The sequence below is a fragment of the Zonotrichia albicollis genome, chromosome 5 (genome assembly GCF_047830755.1).
Source record: "Zonotrichia albicollis isolate bZonAlb1 chromosome 5, bZonAlb1.hap1, whole genome shotgun sequence".
Taxonomy (NCBI): Eukaryota; Metazoa; Chordata; class Aves; order Passeriformes; family Passerellidae; genus Zonotrichia; species Zonotrichia albicollis.
In genome coordinates this window covers 12,014,891-12,031,494 of record NC_133823.1, presented here as the reverse complement: position 1 = coordinate 12,031,494, position 16,604 = coordinate 12,014,891, and the positions used below count along the sequence as shown (strand labels likewise).

The 16,604-nt window shown below is 37.4% G+C and overlaps 1 protein-coding gene across 1 annotated transcript in view; it reads left to right on the top strand.

The window, feature by feature from the left end:
* Positions 1-9,301, top strand: part of EDNRA (endothelin receptor type A) — a 31,626-nt gene extending 22,325 nt beyond the window's left edge. The window contains exons 4-8 of the mRNA XM_014265864.3: positions 936-1,134; positions 4,934-5,086; positions 6,886-7,019; positions 7,419-7,527; positions 8,684-9,301. Of these exons, the coding sequence (XP_014121339.1) occupies positions 936-1,134; positions 4,934-5,086; positions 6,886-7,019; positions 7,419-7,527; positions 8,684-8,824 (736 nt within the window). The 3' untranslated portion in view covers positions 8,825-9,301. The remainder of the gene's footprint in view (positions 1-935; positions 1,135-4,933; positions 5,087-6,885; positions 7,020-7,418; positions 7,528-8,683) is intronic.
* The last annotated feature ends 7,303 nt before the right edge of the window (positions 9,302-16,604 follow it).

The window sequence follows — 16,604 nt, the reverse complement described above, 5'->3', positions numbered from 1 at the left end:
ACTGTCGTTCCAAATAGAAAGGTGCTATTATTTTAAGGAAGCAAAATAAGTTCAGAACGGCTACATCATTAACAGTCCAGAACTTATTACTTTATTAATGACAGAGAGCTCTCCAGAATGAATTTCAGATTATTACAAGATCAAAAATAATATTGGTTCGTTCCAATATTCTGTCTTTGCTAACTTGTTGGAAATGCTAAGCAAGTAGTTTACTGCAGTAATTGTAGGACAACAGTTAAACCAACTACTGAAAATTTAGTTTATGGACCGGATTGCACTTTGTATCCTATGCTTATCTGTCTTGGAATAATTTTACAACCTTCTAACCAGAGCTGACAGAGAGATTGAGGTCTCAAGGCTAATAAATTTCTTCAAGTTCATTGAAAACTGAGAGACAACTAGAGAAGAAAGATCCTCTCAGTTCATTGAACAGTATAAACAGAACAAATGCATTTACACTTCATCAAGAGTATTTTCCCAGTGGTTCATTGCCTGGAAGCTGACAGCTTTGGGTAGCACTGCTGCACAGCTGAGGTAGCTGAAGGAGATGGATGCTTTGTATCTGTTAGAATGGATGTGTGCCTGGAAGATTTTTTCCCTCTGTTATGGCAGTTATTTAGTGAAAGATATAGTCTGTCCTCACAAACCTTGCCTACTTTGATTAGAAATCATCAGTGCAGTCCACCCAGCAGAATTCCACACAATCCCACAGCCAAGCAGAACAGGAGCAGCTGGCTCTCTGCTCTCCACCCCTCCATGTGCCCTGTTATGGCCCAGGAAAGTTGATAGCTGGCAGAGGCCCTGCAATAGGCAGAAAAAACCAAGAAATACAAGTCTCAGATGTCAGCTTTAGGAATTCACTTGCCATATGGCACTGAACCATGAAGTTTTAAGAAGGAAACTGCAGGCTGGAAACTAACACCTGTCTCCTTCAGGTACAGAGCAGTTGCGTCCTGGAGCCGTGTACAGGGGATTGGAATCCCCATGATCACTGCTATTGAAATTTTCTCCATTTGGCTTCTGTCCTTCATACTGGCCATCCCAGAAGCAATTGGCTTTGCTGTGGTACCTTTCAAATACAAGGAAGAAAGTTATGTTACCTGCATGCTCAAACCTACAAATGATTTCATGTTGGTAAGTAACATCCTGTCTTCTCTTTTTTGGAACCCACAGTACGTGGGTTAGACAATTAAGATACCAGATGATAATAGAGTTTATTCATGCATGAAACTGCAAAATGTATTCTAATGTGTATTGGTGCAAAGAGGATCCTATGTTCACAGTGACTTTTCTCTGTGTTCAGCCAGAGAGATTAAATCGGGCTTTACTGCATTTTTATTTGTTTGCTACTGAAGATTCTTACTACAGACATTTCCAATTCACACCTGCTAAAAGTCAAGAGATGTATCAGGGTAGCCAGAGCCTTGAAAAGTTTTGAGTTTCAAGGTGCAACACCTGGGAGCTTGTAAATGTCAAAACATATGTTTTACCATGATTAGTCATCCTTCTGTATGCAGTAGTCAGCTCTCTTGGCACACAAAGCAAAGGGTGGGGCCATGCTACATGCATTAAAGTCAAATAAAAAATAATCCTTTAGTTTACAAGGAATCATGACTACAAAGCTGACAGTCCCACACCTCCAGCTAGGTGTTTGTGCAGCGTTAGCTGCCTATAGATACAGCAGCTCAAGAGCAAGAGGAGGGCCTGAGACACTCCAGGCTGCTTTGGCACATTCCCTACCCCTCACCCTCTGTGCTCCTGCAGATTAACAGCTGTCAAAACCCACATCAACTTCTGCAAAGCAGCTCAGGTGAGAAGTCACTACAAAATCAATACATCACTGCATAGGGGCATAGTGGTTTTCCACATGGCCCTGCAATGAGAAAATATCTTAATTATTTTAAATTTCTGATTACAGTGAAAGGCCAGGTACCATTCATCCAGTAATTAAAGAGCAATATTCTGGTCTGTTGCAGAGAAGACAGATAGCACCAGGTCTTCAGTCTTAAGAAAAACTCGGGGTTTTATTTTGGACTAGAATTTTTCAAGATAGAGTATAAGTTTCTCTTTTTTAAATATCTGGTGCTTCTCCTTTTATTGGACCAGAACATAACTTGGCTTAGAATTGGGAAGGATAATGTAAAGTGGAGCAAGGAATTTTAGAAAATAAAAAGTGTGGGTGATTACTTTTTCAGAGGAACACCCCCAACTGTGGTAGGGTTACACTGACTATAGGGATGGCCAAAAGAGCATGAAATAATTGAAAGAGAAGACAAAAGGAATTTCCTAATGGAAATAATTAATGCCGGTAAAGATGGAATGGAATTTCCCAGAGCTTAATATATTTTTGTTTCTTGACTCCACAGCCTATATGACAGTAGAAACTGTAGTTAAAAGACTGTAATTAATGAATAACACACTGCAGCAAAATTTCCCTTCTCTAATGGCTGTTTTTCTCCTCAAATGTGCCTGGACAACCTTCACTTCCTTTTTCCCTAAGAAAAAGAACAGTTTTCCCTTTTCTCAAAAGCATTATAGTTCAGGTCTTCCATAGACATGCTAACTCTAATGATTACTGTTGTGTTCCTAATGTTCTAAGTAGAATAGCTTTGGTTTGTTTTCCTAGCAAGTTTGTTTTCCTAGCAGGAAGTAGTAACTCCAACTTGCTCAGTATAATTCAGAAGTGCCAATCTTCCCACAGCAGTTTGATTTTTAAGGAATCAAAACAAGAGTTATTGTCCAAGTTTAGAGTAAATGTTGGATATGTCAGTCAAAATGGAGAGCTTTGTGTTTCAATATGTTGCAAGCAAGTACAAACATGAGATTAAAGTGGAAATACCATTTTAACCTTAACTATAGTATTTACTACCACAAACACCACAATAAACAATTACTAAACTTCAGGAAGGATTTGCTATTAACTTCTGTTTTTAATAGGAGCTTTATTCATGTTTAAAGCTATCTTCGAAGGATTTAAAATATTCATGCTAGACCATGATTCCCAAGAGGCCAAGCGCACTAGGAAACTTGTTTAAAATGCACATTTCCTGTAGAAAACCAGTTCCATGTGGGTTTTCAAGACAAACAAAAGAATGTCTACTTCTCTTCAATCAACCCATTTTTGTGCGTTGATGTAAGCTTTGTGAAACTCAGATTCCTCAATTAATCATTTACAGACATTTCAGAGTAGATTTTGTAACTCCACGAGGCCAACTCCTCATCCAGAAGTGATGAATTGGTCAGGGCTGTGACACAGACCTTTCGTGTGTTTTCCTGACCAACAGGCAATGCTCATGGAGCCTGGAACATTTTTTATAGGACAAGAAGTTTTCCTTGTAAACATGGAATGGATTCACGTAGTACACATTTTGTTGTGCTGCCCAGCCAACATGATTCCAGGCTGACTTGGAGGAATTTGCCATGGAAAAGATAATTGTGTCCATGTATTTGTAATCCTGTGCTCTGAAGAAGGAGCAGTAATTACATTTGCCCTCAGTACAAACTCCTCAAATATCAGGCATATTGTTTTCCGGCTTTCTGCTGGCAAAAGCTTTGCTCCCAGAGGGGGAAATTCTGCCCCAAGGAAAGTGCAGCTATGCAGGAGACTGCAGCCCCTTCTCAGGGAGGAGAGGAGGCTAATGAGGAGGAGGAAACAAGTTAATCAACACAACACAGCGTCCCAGAGTGAGGTCGGATTGTGGTCCAGAAACCAGCAGCATAATCTAAACTAGCAAATTCTGTATGCAGCTGTGTTGGGGCAGAGGGAAAAAAATCAAAAGCATTCCCTTTTTCTCAGTAAATCAACTTCATAATGTAACTGAAATAGGTTTTTAAAGTAACATTATTAGACACCAGTATATGAATTGTATCGACTTTTTTTCATCTTTCAGAGTTTAGTGCTATTTGGTTTTAAATGTAAACACAATGTCAAAAGTTTGAGTTTTTCAAACAAGAGTCATAAAATCCTCAGGCATAAGAATTTTGACATTTGGTGTGGGAACTGTGATGTTACGAGAGCACATCCTCTAAGAACAAACAAGCTGGGGGAAAGAGTGACACATCCCTTTTATACTAATAACCTAGACACAGGAAGTGTTTGAAATGCTATATTTCAGCACATACTTTTGGCTGAGCATAACAGTTAAAAACCAAGATACAGTATTTTCTGAAAACATGATTCCCTACAGAAAAGGGCTATTTTAAATGTTTTCTCAAATGTAGTATTTCCCATAATACATAAATACATAAATGCATTAACTTACAGCACTGCTTACATCACAGCTAATACTTAAAATTACATAGAGCAAAGTATTGCTATTCTATCAATACCTCACTGTCCCGTCACAAAAGGCAAATGGTGGAAATGGCAGTGAAGGGGTTAAAAGTAACTGTACCACTGGAAGCCATCCCTAAGCTTTGCACATATCAGACAAACACTTATGAAGTGGCTCCTATCTGCCCAGTACATAAGCAAACCAACTGCCAACCTTTTCACTGATAACAAAAGGTGATTAAACTTACAAGACATTTTGAATTTTCCTTTTTTGGCATCAGGACAGAAGCTTTAGAGGTAAATGGCATTTCCTGAGACAGGCTTTTAGTAAGATTCATTATCTCAGACTGACACTGTCTACATTTTGGCAGATCTTTTTCATGCAGCTGTATTCCAGTTTTCATGAATGAATATAAATGTTCAGAAAGTACAACCAAAAACAATTAATTCCAACCCGAGACAGATTGCAACAAAGGTACAGGCAGGCTCTCTGTAAATGTTTACACTGCCACAATTCCTATTTTGATGTTGGTCAAAAAGAGATCAACACTAAGCAAACAGACAGATACCAGTGTAGCAACTGTCATGCTTTTCCAAGGCCTTTCTGCGGTATTTTGCATTCAATCATAAGAAAATATCTGCTCTCTTCCTTCTCTGCAGTTTTACAAAGATGCAAAGGATTGGTGGCTGTTTGGTTTCTATTTCTGCATGCCGCTGGCATGTACTGCCATCTTTTATACGCTAATGACTTGTGAAATGTTAAACAGAAGAAACAGCAACTTGAGAATTGCTCTCAGTGAACACCTGAAGCAGGTAAATATATTAGAAACACTAATGCTTGAAAATATTGTTCTTCTCTCTGTGGGTTACATTAGAAATATTTCAAAGTGTACCTGAATACAGTAAACTACAGAAGTGGAAAGTGAGGATGTGGGTTATTTATGATGTTAAGGCATTCATTTAAACCTGGAACAAAAGACTAAATCTTTGTATAAGGAGGCATTGAAGACAGTATGCTCAGGAAACTAACCCTTTTCTTTCTTTTCTTATTGTGACAGTCGTGCCCTCCTTCTCTTTAACCTCAAATCACTACTGGCTAAATGTTTTGAAATTTAACTACAAAGATTTGCCAAAAATGTTTCTTTTTCTGTATAAAGACAGGACTCCATTGATCCTCCCTCCTTTTGGCACTCTTTGATATGTAACTGTAGTTCCATATAAAAAGCAATTGGAGAATAACCTAGATTAGAAAAGAGTGGATTTTGCTTCTCAGGGTTATTGCGCTGCTGCAGTAGCACTGCTGTAGCTGCTTTGAAAAGAGCAACAGGAGAGGAGAGCAAACAAACGATCACAGAACAAAGTCGCTCACGTTGGGTCTCTTTGCTGGTTTGGCAGCGCTGGCTGATATTTAACACTTAACTTTAAAAAAGAGTCTGGAGCTTTTCCCCTGCATTAATATCAGCCCTTCAAATTCCACTCTTTTAACTTCCATGTTCACAGATGTGAATCCCTAAAGCATCAGAGTGAGTTCTCACAGAGGTTCCTCCTCTGCTGCTTCATTCCAGATCAGGGCTGACTGGAAAATCCTCCCCTTGTGCAGATTCTCCACTTTTTTCTCTCATCAGGCCCTGGGACTGCAACACAGTGTGTTCTAGGGCCACACACAGGCTACTCCACCCAGTAGAACTAGAATGGTATGTACTAGGAAGAGGGGGAATCCACTGTCCTAAAATGCAGTGCCCACTAAGCTTCTCAGACTGGCTGCTGCAGGATGACGTTATGCCACAATTTAAAAATATTTATCTTTTCAACCCTCACCTTTTGCCCCCCTTCCTTCCTTCCTTCCCTCCCTCCTTCCTATATACTTCTCCACATAAAAATCTATTAACAAATATTTTAATATTTTGATAAAAGCTGCTATTATAAAAAAGAGGAAAGTATGAAAGTCATATTCAAAGTCTAACAAGACTGTAATCACTATTTCACTTCAAGTTCTTTCACGACAGAGCCTAGCAGTCCTTGTCACTGATATATTACATGGAATCCTTACCCCTTCATATGCTTCTCTTTATCAAACCCATGCCTACCAAACACCGCTGGTATGCATTGTCAAAAATCCACGAAAACATCTGTAACTCTCTAGAGCCACATTAAAAACCCATTAAATTGCAACTATTTCCTAAGTATTAAAAGATTAAGTTGTTTTTCTGAAATTTCTGAAATGTTTGTAGAGGAACTACTTACCTGAGAACATCAAGATCTCGCAGTAAGGATCACATAGCAAAATCAAGATACTGGGCAGTATCCCTTTATAGAACACTATATCAGAGAGAATCCTACAATATTCCAGCAGTACCAATACCTGTGGGCCCAGCTGCCCTAGCCTCAGTGATGACCAGGTTCTGTTGAGGATGACCAGGATCAAGAACTTGACAAACCCCATAAAAAAAGATTACATCAGGTAGCTGATGTACTGAAAGCTGAAAAGCTTCCCTTTGGGAACCCTTTTATAATTTATCTATATTACTGGCTTTGCTGCCAACATTACTAACTACAATCACCTGCTAGGATGCATTGGGCACTCAGTATACATTCTTATCTCCTGTATCTAGCGCCGAGAAGTTGCCAAGACAGTTTTCTGTTTAGTTGTGATTTTTGCTCTTTGCTGGTTCCCTCTCCATCTGAGCCGGATTTTGAAGAAAATGGTGTACAATGAAAGAGATCCCAGCAGATGTGAACTGCTCAGGTACTTCACTTTCTATACAATACTTTGTACTGAAAAAATATAGTGCTATATGCTTAGAATTTCTATGAGGAAAGTCACTGTGCAATGAAACTGTGGTGTTCATTAACTTTAAGTTGCACCCATTTTCAGCAGTTTCAGTTTTAATGGGGTAGCATAATCTCAACAAATGTTGTTTGTCATTATTTCAGTAACTTTGCTCTAGATTTTCTGAACATCTGTGAGACAGGTTATTAACATATATGAGATAGGTTATTATAGACATGGCATGGTGGAAGATTAGATTGAGGGAGTTAAGTAAGAGAGAATGAGTTTGTGTGGCAGAAGAGGCTGTAACCACAAGGAAAACAGATGCTTCTGTATCATTTGAACTGTTTAAAAGTTTGTCTTCCTCTTTCCCAGTTTCTTGCTGCCCTTGGATTACATCAGCATCAACCTGGCAACCATGAACTCTTGTATAAACCCCATAGCTCTGTATTTTGTGAGCAAGAAGTTTAAAAATTGTTTCCAGGTAAGCTTCTCTTGATAAGATTTTATGTCCAGTTTACTCACTGTATTGAACCACTTGGTTGTTATCTATTTTTAACAGCTGGGAGAAGAGGCTTGCAGAGGAATGAAAGAATACAAATTGTCTGGTTAAGCAGCTAGCAGTTCAGTTCACATAGCACATCTACCAAGATGAAGCAATCCACTTCATCTGAAATACTAAACCAATAAATAAGTTTGGCATAGTCCTCATATGTATAAACTGAGATAGACATGCTCTTGTAAATACTATTTATCTGCACGTGACATGCACATGAAATAGAATTTGCTTGATAACAATTTTCCATTCTTGATGACACCAAGCTGCCCTGTCCACCTATTAAAGGCAACAACAGGAAGCAAAAGAAAAAAAAAAAGTAAAAGTAAGTAATGAAATTATGAAATGGAAGACTGAAATAGTTTATCTGCAATGAAAACCAAAGAATGACAGGACTGTACCACTAAACTTTAAGTCTGAGAACAGGCAGAATCCAAACTACTGAGTAAAATGTGAAGAATTATTACACTTAGGGAATACCTGTTTGTCTGTAGCCTGCTCAGATTTACAAACTATTTTAAGGGAGCACTTTCACATGATAAGTAAGAAATCAGCTTCTATTCCTAACTATGCAAGATGTTCCACCTCATTATATTTACTGAACCTTTCCCAAAATAATTTTGTCTTTTTCTAAGATGTGAGAGGAGACCTAAGTCATGGGCTGGGGAATTTTTTTCTTTTCTCTTCCATGCTAAGCAGCATGCTGATCCCTAAGTTTGTCAAGCATAATGATAAAGAGGGGGAAAAAAAAATCAACCCAGCACCTAACAATATGTATTGAATTCTGTAAGTTCTCAATCTCTTTACCTTAGTGAAAAAAATTTCCCTTATCATACTGTGAAAGTTTTTTGTAAATAAGAGGTACAGGCTGGGCCCAATTTGCTGCATTTGTGATGTTCAATCACAGCAATCATTTGTGTTCCAGGATAAAAATTTCCCTGAATATAGCTAGCACTCCCTTCAGCTAGAATCCGTTATCTGTCATTTCTGAATGAAAAATATGGCTGGCAATCTGCATAGAACTGAGAGATTTGTCTTAACATTTATTTATTTATTTATTTATTTATTTATTATTCTTTTTCAGTCATGTCTTTGCTGTTGCTGCTCCCAGTCTAAGAGTTTGGTGACTTCAGTGCCCATGAATGGAACAAGCATTCAGTGGAAAAACCAAGAACTAAACAATCACAATACAGACCGAAGCAGCCATAAAGACAGCATAAACTGATAATTAAGGACTCTCACACCATTTCAGAATGAAACAGGAAAATAAAAGTCACTACAAAGCTATTACAACAGGAAGCCCAGTGACTGTTTCATAATGAATTCAGACATGTGCACCATTGTACCTAATTCTAGAGGTGACTGAGCAGATGGAATGAGTGTAGCTGTGATGTCCTGTGAACTGAGATCCACTGGATGGTAATTCTGCATCTGAAAAGGATATTGATGTGATTATGACACAAAAAACTGGCTTGAACTGTACAGGTGGTTTTGCTCTTCTGAAGCAGGCAGGAACTGCCCAGTGTCTGTGACTGGTACAATGCAATCTTTTTACCTGATTGTCACCTCGAATTAATCACTCTGGAACTTTTGAGAAGATATCAAAATGGAATCTATCTGTGACTATATTTTCTCTCTGCCCATTTGTCTTTTAAGTTCTATTTCTGTGGTGGATAAAGTCCACACACCAGTTTGTTTTGCATGTTGTTGTTGTTGTTGTTGTTGCTGTTTTTCAGGTTTATGTTAGAAAATGTTTTGATCCACACCAGCATTCTGCCTATGTTACAATGGATTAGGACATTAGCTGGGCAGTTCACATTTGTAGCACTTCAATGTTCAAATATAGGAAGAGACCATTTAAACAGCATCAACATTTGGCACTTAAGCACAGATTAATACCAAAAAAAGAGGTATTAATAATACAGTACTATACTGTGTTATTTATTGTAATGCTCTGTACAAAATAAACATAGTCTGTATCAGCAAAAAGAATGGAAGATGCTCACAGATGGGCACCTTACAATGTGTTTTTATTAACATGACATGTTAATTCTTAAACTATATGAAACTTTTAATCTATTTAGACTATAGCTGCATTAAATCTAAACTGAAATGAGGGTCAGTGGAACATAGTGATACCTTATTAAAGCTGTCCACAACATTCTGAGAATATGGTTATTATCAGAGCAGCTATGCACTCTGTTTTCACATTTTGAACATGATGTTACAGTCAGAATGAGTGTGGAAATGTGGAAGTCCATAAGAGTTGGATGTGCAGAAGGATATTTTGTGCCTTATTTCTTACAGAGTACTGTCTTACACAACACTCAAAGATTTTAATGGGGTTTAATACATTATCATTTGTATTGTTAACCATACAAATGCTATTAAAATATATATAGAAGCTATTGCTTGCATATATGTAAACTGATGGTTTCCTTATTATTTCCATCCATTAAGGCTACACGGCAAGAGATTTCAGTTTGCCTATAAAAATTTTTAATAGGTAGCCTTTCATTAAATGGTGGAACTCAATAGTGTGGTGTCATATATAATATGTCTCATGCACAAATCTGTTAGGCAATTTATAGCATCTTTTGTGCTAGGCTAAGAAGCAGTAATCAAAATTCCACAAATTTTTAAACATCCGTTTTCTCTCCAGTGAAAGACGGAATCCTGCATAGTTTTATTTAAGAGGTCAAAATGCTAGTGCCTACAGTGACTTCTGCTGCACAAGTTTCCCCAATGTTTACATTCACACAAATCTTCTGAAGTATATTTAAAAAAAGGTTCTTTAAATTAGTTTGTGTATTTTTTGTGTGCTTTTGTCTCCGTGACATATATGCCTGTATAAATACATATAAATCTATGTTCATATGTTATAAACCTAAATACAGTCTTCTGACAGTGCTCTGTGGTAGAGCCTAAGAGCATGGTATGGAATGAGACTTGGCTGAATTTTACTTAGAACATTTCATCTTCCAACTGTATCAGAAATCATAGTAAATGAGTGACAATGCTCTCCTTTGAGAAAACTGAGTTACTGAATCTCTTTACATTCTGAAATCTTCCCTGCTGCTTTGACTGAATGTATTGTGGCAGTGATATAGGTAAACAGAAAAAATACATGAGGAATGGATTTAAGTTGTGAATTGCTCCTCCTTTATTTCAAGGCACGAGAAAGTTTTGTGTGCATTCCCCTTTTCTGCTATTTACCTGATGGCTAGATGAACAAAAAAAATTTCATGCACATTCAGCCCAGTAATGTGATTGCTCAGAGACAATGCTTCTACCTGTCTACAAAAGACAGTAAGCAATTGAGACAATCTAGGTCAGATTAGTGTTTTTCTACCAAAAAATCCCCATCTACCTGCAAAAGTTTCAGACTGTGAAATGGGTCACTTCTATGCTTTACAAGCACTGATGCAAACTGTGAGTTATGAAAATTTAAAATTTTTCCTTCCAGGATTAACGTTTCCAACATCTATTGCCTTAAACCCAAGAGCTGGCTCTGTTATGTGGCAGAGATACACGACACATAAAGCATCCTTCAAACCACCTCATCCTAGATGGAAAAACTAATTTCCTACTCCTCATAATGCTGACTGACCTAAGCAGCAGCATAAAAAATACAAAACTTTTTAACTAATGAAGAGGGTAAATTATCTAAAAGAAGTGAGAGGTACTTTTTAGAACCCTTTAGAATTATTTTGGTGAGCTTACTTAGGGATCAGAGCCTGCAAAAACTAACTGGTGACCCTCATTCCATTTCCCCAGCCTGTGGAAGAACAGAGAGAGTTTAAATAACAGTGACAAGTGAGGTCCTGGGAGGTCTCACACTCTTTTTTGCCATGTTTGCTTTTTTGTATTTTTACTGGTGGCTGCTGCTCCCACTCACAAACCAGTTGTAAGAACAAAGGGTGCTGTGATGTGGCAGCAGCAGAGATAAGGGGAAAATGCTTCTGAAAAACTTCTACTTTTTAAATTCTCTTCTCTTCTTCACACTGAGAATGGTAAATATTCCTCTTGGTACAGTATCTACCCTCAATTCTGAAAAAGCTGACTTTCAAAAAGAGCCAACAAAAGTATTCCACAATTCTGGTATCACACAGAAGTTGCTTTCTCTTTTACATCAGTACAGCTTTCCACAAATATCCTTCCATTCTTTTTATTTTACAGACATTTTTAATCCTGCTGTTTGCATCAATCTCAACTGAACTAAGCCTAGCTTTTCTCTGCAGATAACAGGGTCTAATTCAAAAACTTCAAATTTACTTCATAAACTTATTGTCTGTTCATCATAATCAAAATCCATTTAACTGTCACATTCATCTTTTTTTTTGTGGACTTCAGAATTCCCAACTTTTGTCAGACCACTTAGTGTAAAATTTCATTGACAGTCTCACTTCTTAACCTAACTTAGTTTTAGAATACAGCTGTTCTCTTTGTTTTCAATATGCTTTTTTTTCCAAACTCCCTCATTAAATATTTCCTCTTTGGTATATTTTATACTTATTTGCTTCAAGAAGACAGCATACATGGGTTTTTCACTTATATCTATGTCTGTGTTTATTTATTTACATATGAAACTCTGTACTTCAGACCTGACCTAGCCAGCTCCTGTGCATTAAAAAAAGTACATCATAAATCTCACCTGACAAAACTATTAGCTTGGTTCTAAGAAAAGATACCTATGCTACCCTCATATCTAAATATGTTTGTTTTTTCATGTTAATACAGTAATTTTCAGGTGTTTACCTGTCTGTCCCTCCATCCTTCCAAACCAACTATCAACCCCCCTGTTCAATTTCAATAAATTTTACAGAACAGAGTTATCATCCTTATGAAGCTACAGAGAATTTCAACAGGATGGCAGGAAGAAGAAAATTCTACTCTTTCTCTGTGCAGAAAATTTCTGAAATGTAGTTTGTGCAAAACAATAAATTCACTTGATAGAAAGATGTTATAAACATTACAGATGTAGAAAAAGCCTTGATCAGAGCATGCAACTTGTAAGACATCTGAGAATCAAACCACAACCCACACATTCTTGGAAGCCAGTATTTGTAAGTTCCATTGCTCACGGAATTACTTGCTGCTTCTTTTTATTCTATATTTTATTTTTATATGCCTCTCTTTCATCACTTACATATTTACTGCAATCTTGTTACCATATAATTTGACTCTGTGCAGCCTTATGGGTTTCAGTGTGTGAGTAGACATGGTACAAATTCAAATTCTGCTGCATTTGTATGAAGAGATGCCTGATCAAATGTCCCTGAGGCAAAGCACACATTTTTGTTAGAAGAAACACTGGGACAGCGTGCTAACATTGCCTTGCAAAGTTTCTTTCATACAATCAATGCTGCTAAGTATTGCCTCAACAAAGTATTCTTAATTTACTCTCCCCACTATTTCAAAAACTAAATAAAGGCAATTCTCCTAAATCAGAGTAAAAGAAGATATAAAATATAAAAAGTTCACAGACCAGAAACAGCTCTCAAGTTGCATAGGGAAAAAAAAAAGATACTAAACCCAGGCATGTTTAAAATGTGGCTCTAAAAGAAATACAGCTTATCATTAGTCCAAGTGTGGGAAAGGAAGATATGAACTAAATAAAAAAATGTAGGTCATCTCCAGTTTCTCTAAAGGAAGATGAAATTAATTAACCCTACTATCTCATCTAGAATCACTTTTCCCCTGTACAAACACGACTCTTCTGAACTGAGCTGACACTTGAGTCACAGTCTTGTAGTCCTGTTAGTTACAGTAGCTTATTATTACAACAAAAAAGCTCAACAGAGTAAGTGTTACAACTGGTAAGGAAAAAAAACCAAAACAATCTTAATTTCAGAAGCACTCTGTCCACATTTCTGTGAGTAACTGAGAGTCTGCCAATTGCTCTGAAATTAATGATTTGGTGCATCTCAGAATAAGGCCTTTACTTCAATCTCACTGTCTTAGTCCTTGGGAGCAAATAGATTGAGAAGCTGCTGAATCAAGCATCCAGAACAATTAATGAGAAGGATGTTCAAGCTCTCCAAGAGAACACACCTCCTGCAACATGTTTTAACAAGAGGGGAAGATTAGAAATCCATCACCGTACTATTCCATAGCCACTTTTCATATTTATTGAAACGCCTGTGTCTCAAGATTTTTTTGCCTTTCCCCCTCTAAAGTTGTTGTACAGTGGTCTCTTTGGTATTGCCTCTGAATAAAGAATAAATTTGGATTAGCTTTCTTTCCAATATCTACACAGTTTTAATGAAGCATTCATCTCCAGATATATATACACAGTATATTCCAATACAGAAGCAAAATTAAGAGAGTACTCTTGGGAGAAATGATTACAGCTCAGTACTACTAGTGGAAAACACATTGCTTTCTTAATAGATAAAAAAGAAAGCATACCACTTTTGCTAATTCAGGAAAGAGCAGTGTTTACAAGAATGAGAAACTCCACATTTCATGAGCTGGAATAAAATACTGCAAGGGCAATAAATCTTCACATTCCATTAAATAAAATACATGTAAATTCTGAGGATTAGGAAGCTATAACTCTCCAATGCAAGATTTTTTGATTTCCCTGCAATGTTTCTCTAAAGTATTAGTTTCAAGACACACCTCATACTCAGAGATAATTGTGAAGAAAGGGAGATGCTTACTGAGTTTGCCTTCTTGCACTGCAAAAAAATCTATGACTAACATTTTTCATAATATCTAGCATGGCTTTCGTGACCACAAATGACCTGCAACAACAGCAATACCAAGGACTATTCCAAAATCAAGGAATGCAGTGTTGAATTAGTTCTTTTTTATGATCATTTGTATAAATTAGAATATATATGCATATATATATCATTTGAGCATTTGTTGGCAGAACTTTAAGCAGTGATTGTTCTTCCATATAAAGTACATTAATAATATACACCATGCTCCCCCGCAACAAATCTTCTCTTCCATTTACTTCAGCAGTATAATACCTCAATCAAAATGAAAACTAGACAATAAAGTAATGTCAAGTTTCAAGCAGTAACTTGGGATAAAGTGCTGAACTTACTGACTTCAGCAGGACTGGGATTTCAGTCAGAATTTGTGATGGAGCCCATTGGAATGGTAACTGTGCCAACATGACTAAGCCCACTGCAGCTAAGCAGGAGAGAAGTAAAAGATTCTGTGGGGCTTGGATGAATAATTAGGAAATTATCAAGTCATATGCTCAGGTTGGGAAGCCTCAAACAAAGAAAGCCTCAAAGAAAGAAACCTCAGCACATTTTGTTTCCCATAAAATCAGTTTAATAAATGAAGTCAGAGGCAACAATGTTCTCCCCTCACTCCATTACACCAACAGAGACAGAATAGAAGAAAAGGAAAAATGAGGAGCAATCTCCATTGTAGAATATTGATATTCTGAAAATCCAGAGTATTGTCCTGAGCCTGTCCTTCCTCCAAGATGTGACTCTTACTTAAACCAGTTATTGCACAGATATCAATGGAATAATCTATGCCAATGTTCTTACTGCTGTGTCCTCATCCCTGTTCAGGCAAATATTGGGAAGGGACCACTGGCTGGAATATCCTCACACTATGTATCCCTGACATGCCTGCTGCAATTATGCAGATCAGTTTTACTGAACCAATTCTGGCCTACACTGAAATCAACATGGACATATTATAGCATAAGCACATATGTCTTAAAAATGTAGTGATCCTATGTCAGAGGAAGCATGGATCAATATTTATTACTGCAGGGGATGTAGCACGCTGTATTTCTGAAGAATTCCATATGTACAAAAGTATCTGTGGGAGCTTATCCTGCTGAGTCAAACTCAAAACCCTTACAATTCTCCTGATATGCAGGCCTTTGGGATCTGCCTCTTTTCAGAAAATATCATGTCCTGATTACATATTTAGCTGTTCTAGGGATGTATTCTCTAAGCTTTGGGAAAACAAACCTTGCTCGAACTAAACCTTGTATAAGTGTAGGGGGATACAGTGTGGGTAAATGAAGGTGGTATAGAATGTAATCTTATCCCCTAAAGAGTTGCAGCTGAACCAATTACTAAAGATCAGGAGCAGGCCTGATGTTAACAGGCCACACCTGTAGCCAATAAGAACAGTGTTATAAAAGAGTGGATTGGTGGGCTCTGGAGTCAGATGGCTGCTGCAAGGACCAGGTCCAGTCAGTGCTTAGAGGAGGTGCCTGTGAGAAACATTGAGGAGGTAGGAAATTCTGGAGATATGGAGTCCTTGCACTATAATGATAAGTGAACTCTTGATAAATCAGACAACATATAAGAGCTCTCATGTACAGCCATTTCCACTTTGCAGTTTTTTTGCCATGGGGATGTGATTCCATAAGCATTGCTCTGTATGCAAAAAGCCAAATAAAGTAAAAGACTATGGAAAAGGTATTACATGAAAAATAATTAGATGTCACAAGAAAAGGAGTGCTCTCTAGCTAAGCCAACCTAACGCAGTTCTTACAAAGATCCACTTGGTAATAGTAGATTACTTTTTTCCATTTTGAGTCTCAAAACTGAACACAGATGGCTAATTTAAGATACTGCTGATGTCTTCGTTCAAGTGAGGCTACTTTGACTCACCATGGTACCCACAGAACTGGTTAACAGTTCCAGATGTGTTAGCAACAACTTGTTACAGTGGGTGCCAAGATGGAAAATGGAAAGGAGTGACCAACCCAAATAAACAAACAATACAACTCAAGAACAATTTTGGGCTCACCAGGGAACTGAAAATCTGTTCCAAATGTTACTTGAACTGCCTGTTGTATAAATACTTTAATTTTTTTTCAAAACTATGCCCTGCAAGCCCATGGCAACATAGGCTGCATAACAATTTTATGGAACATTAAAAATGCAAATTTATAATGTTTAGTCCTACAAGTTTGATGGTGAGCAGTAATCTGCAAAAAATTTTCGGTGTTAACTAATTTTCCTTATCCAAACTACAGAACCCTGAGAACTCTGGAAATTCAAAGTTAA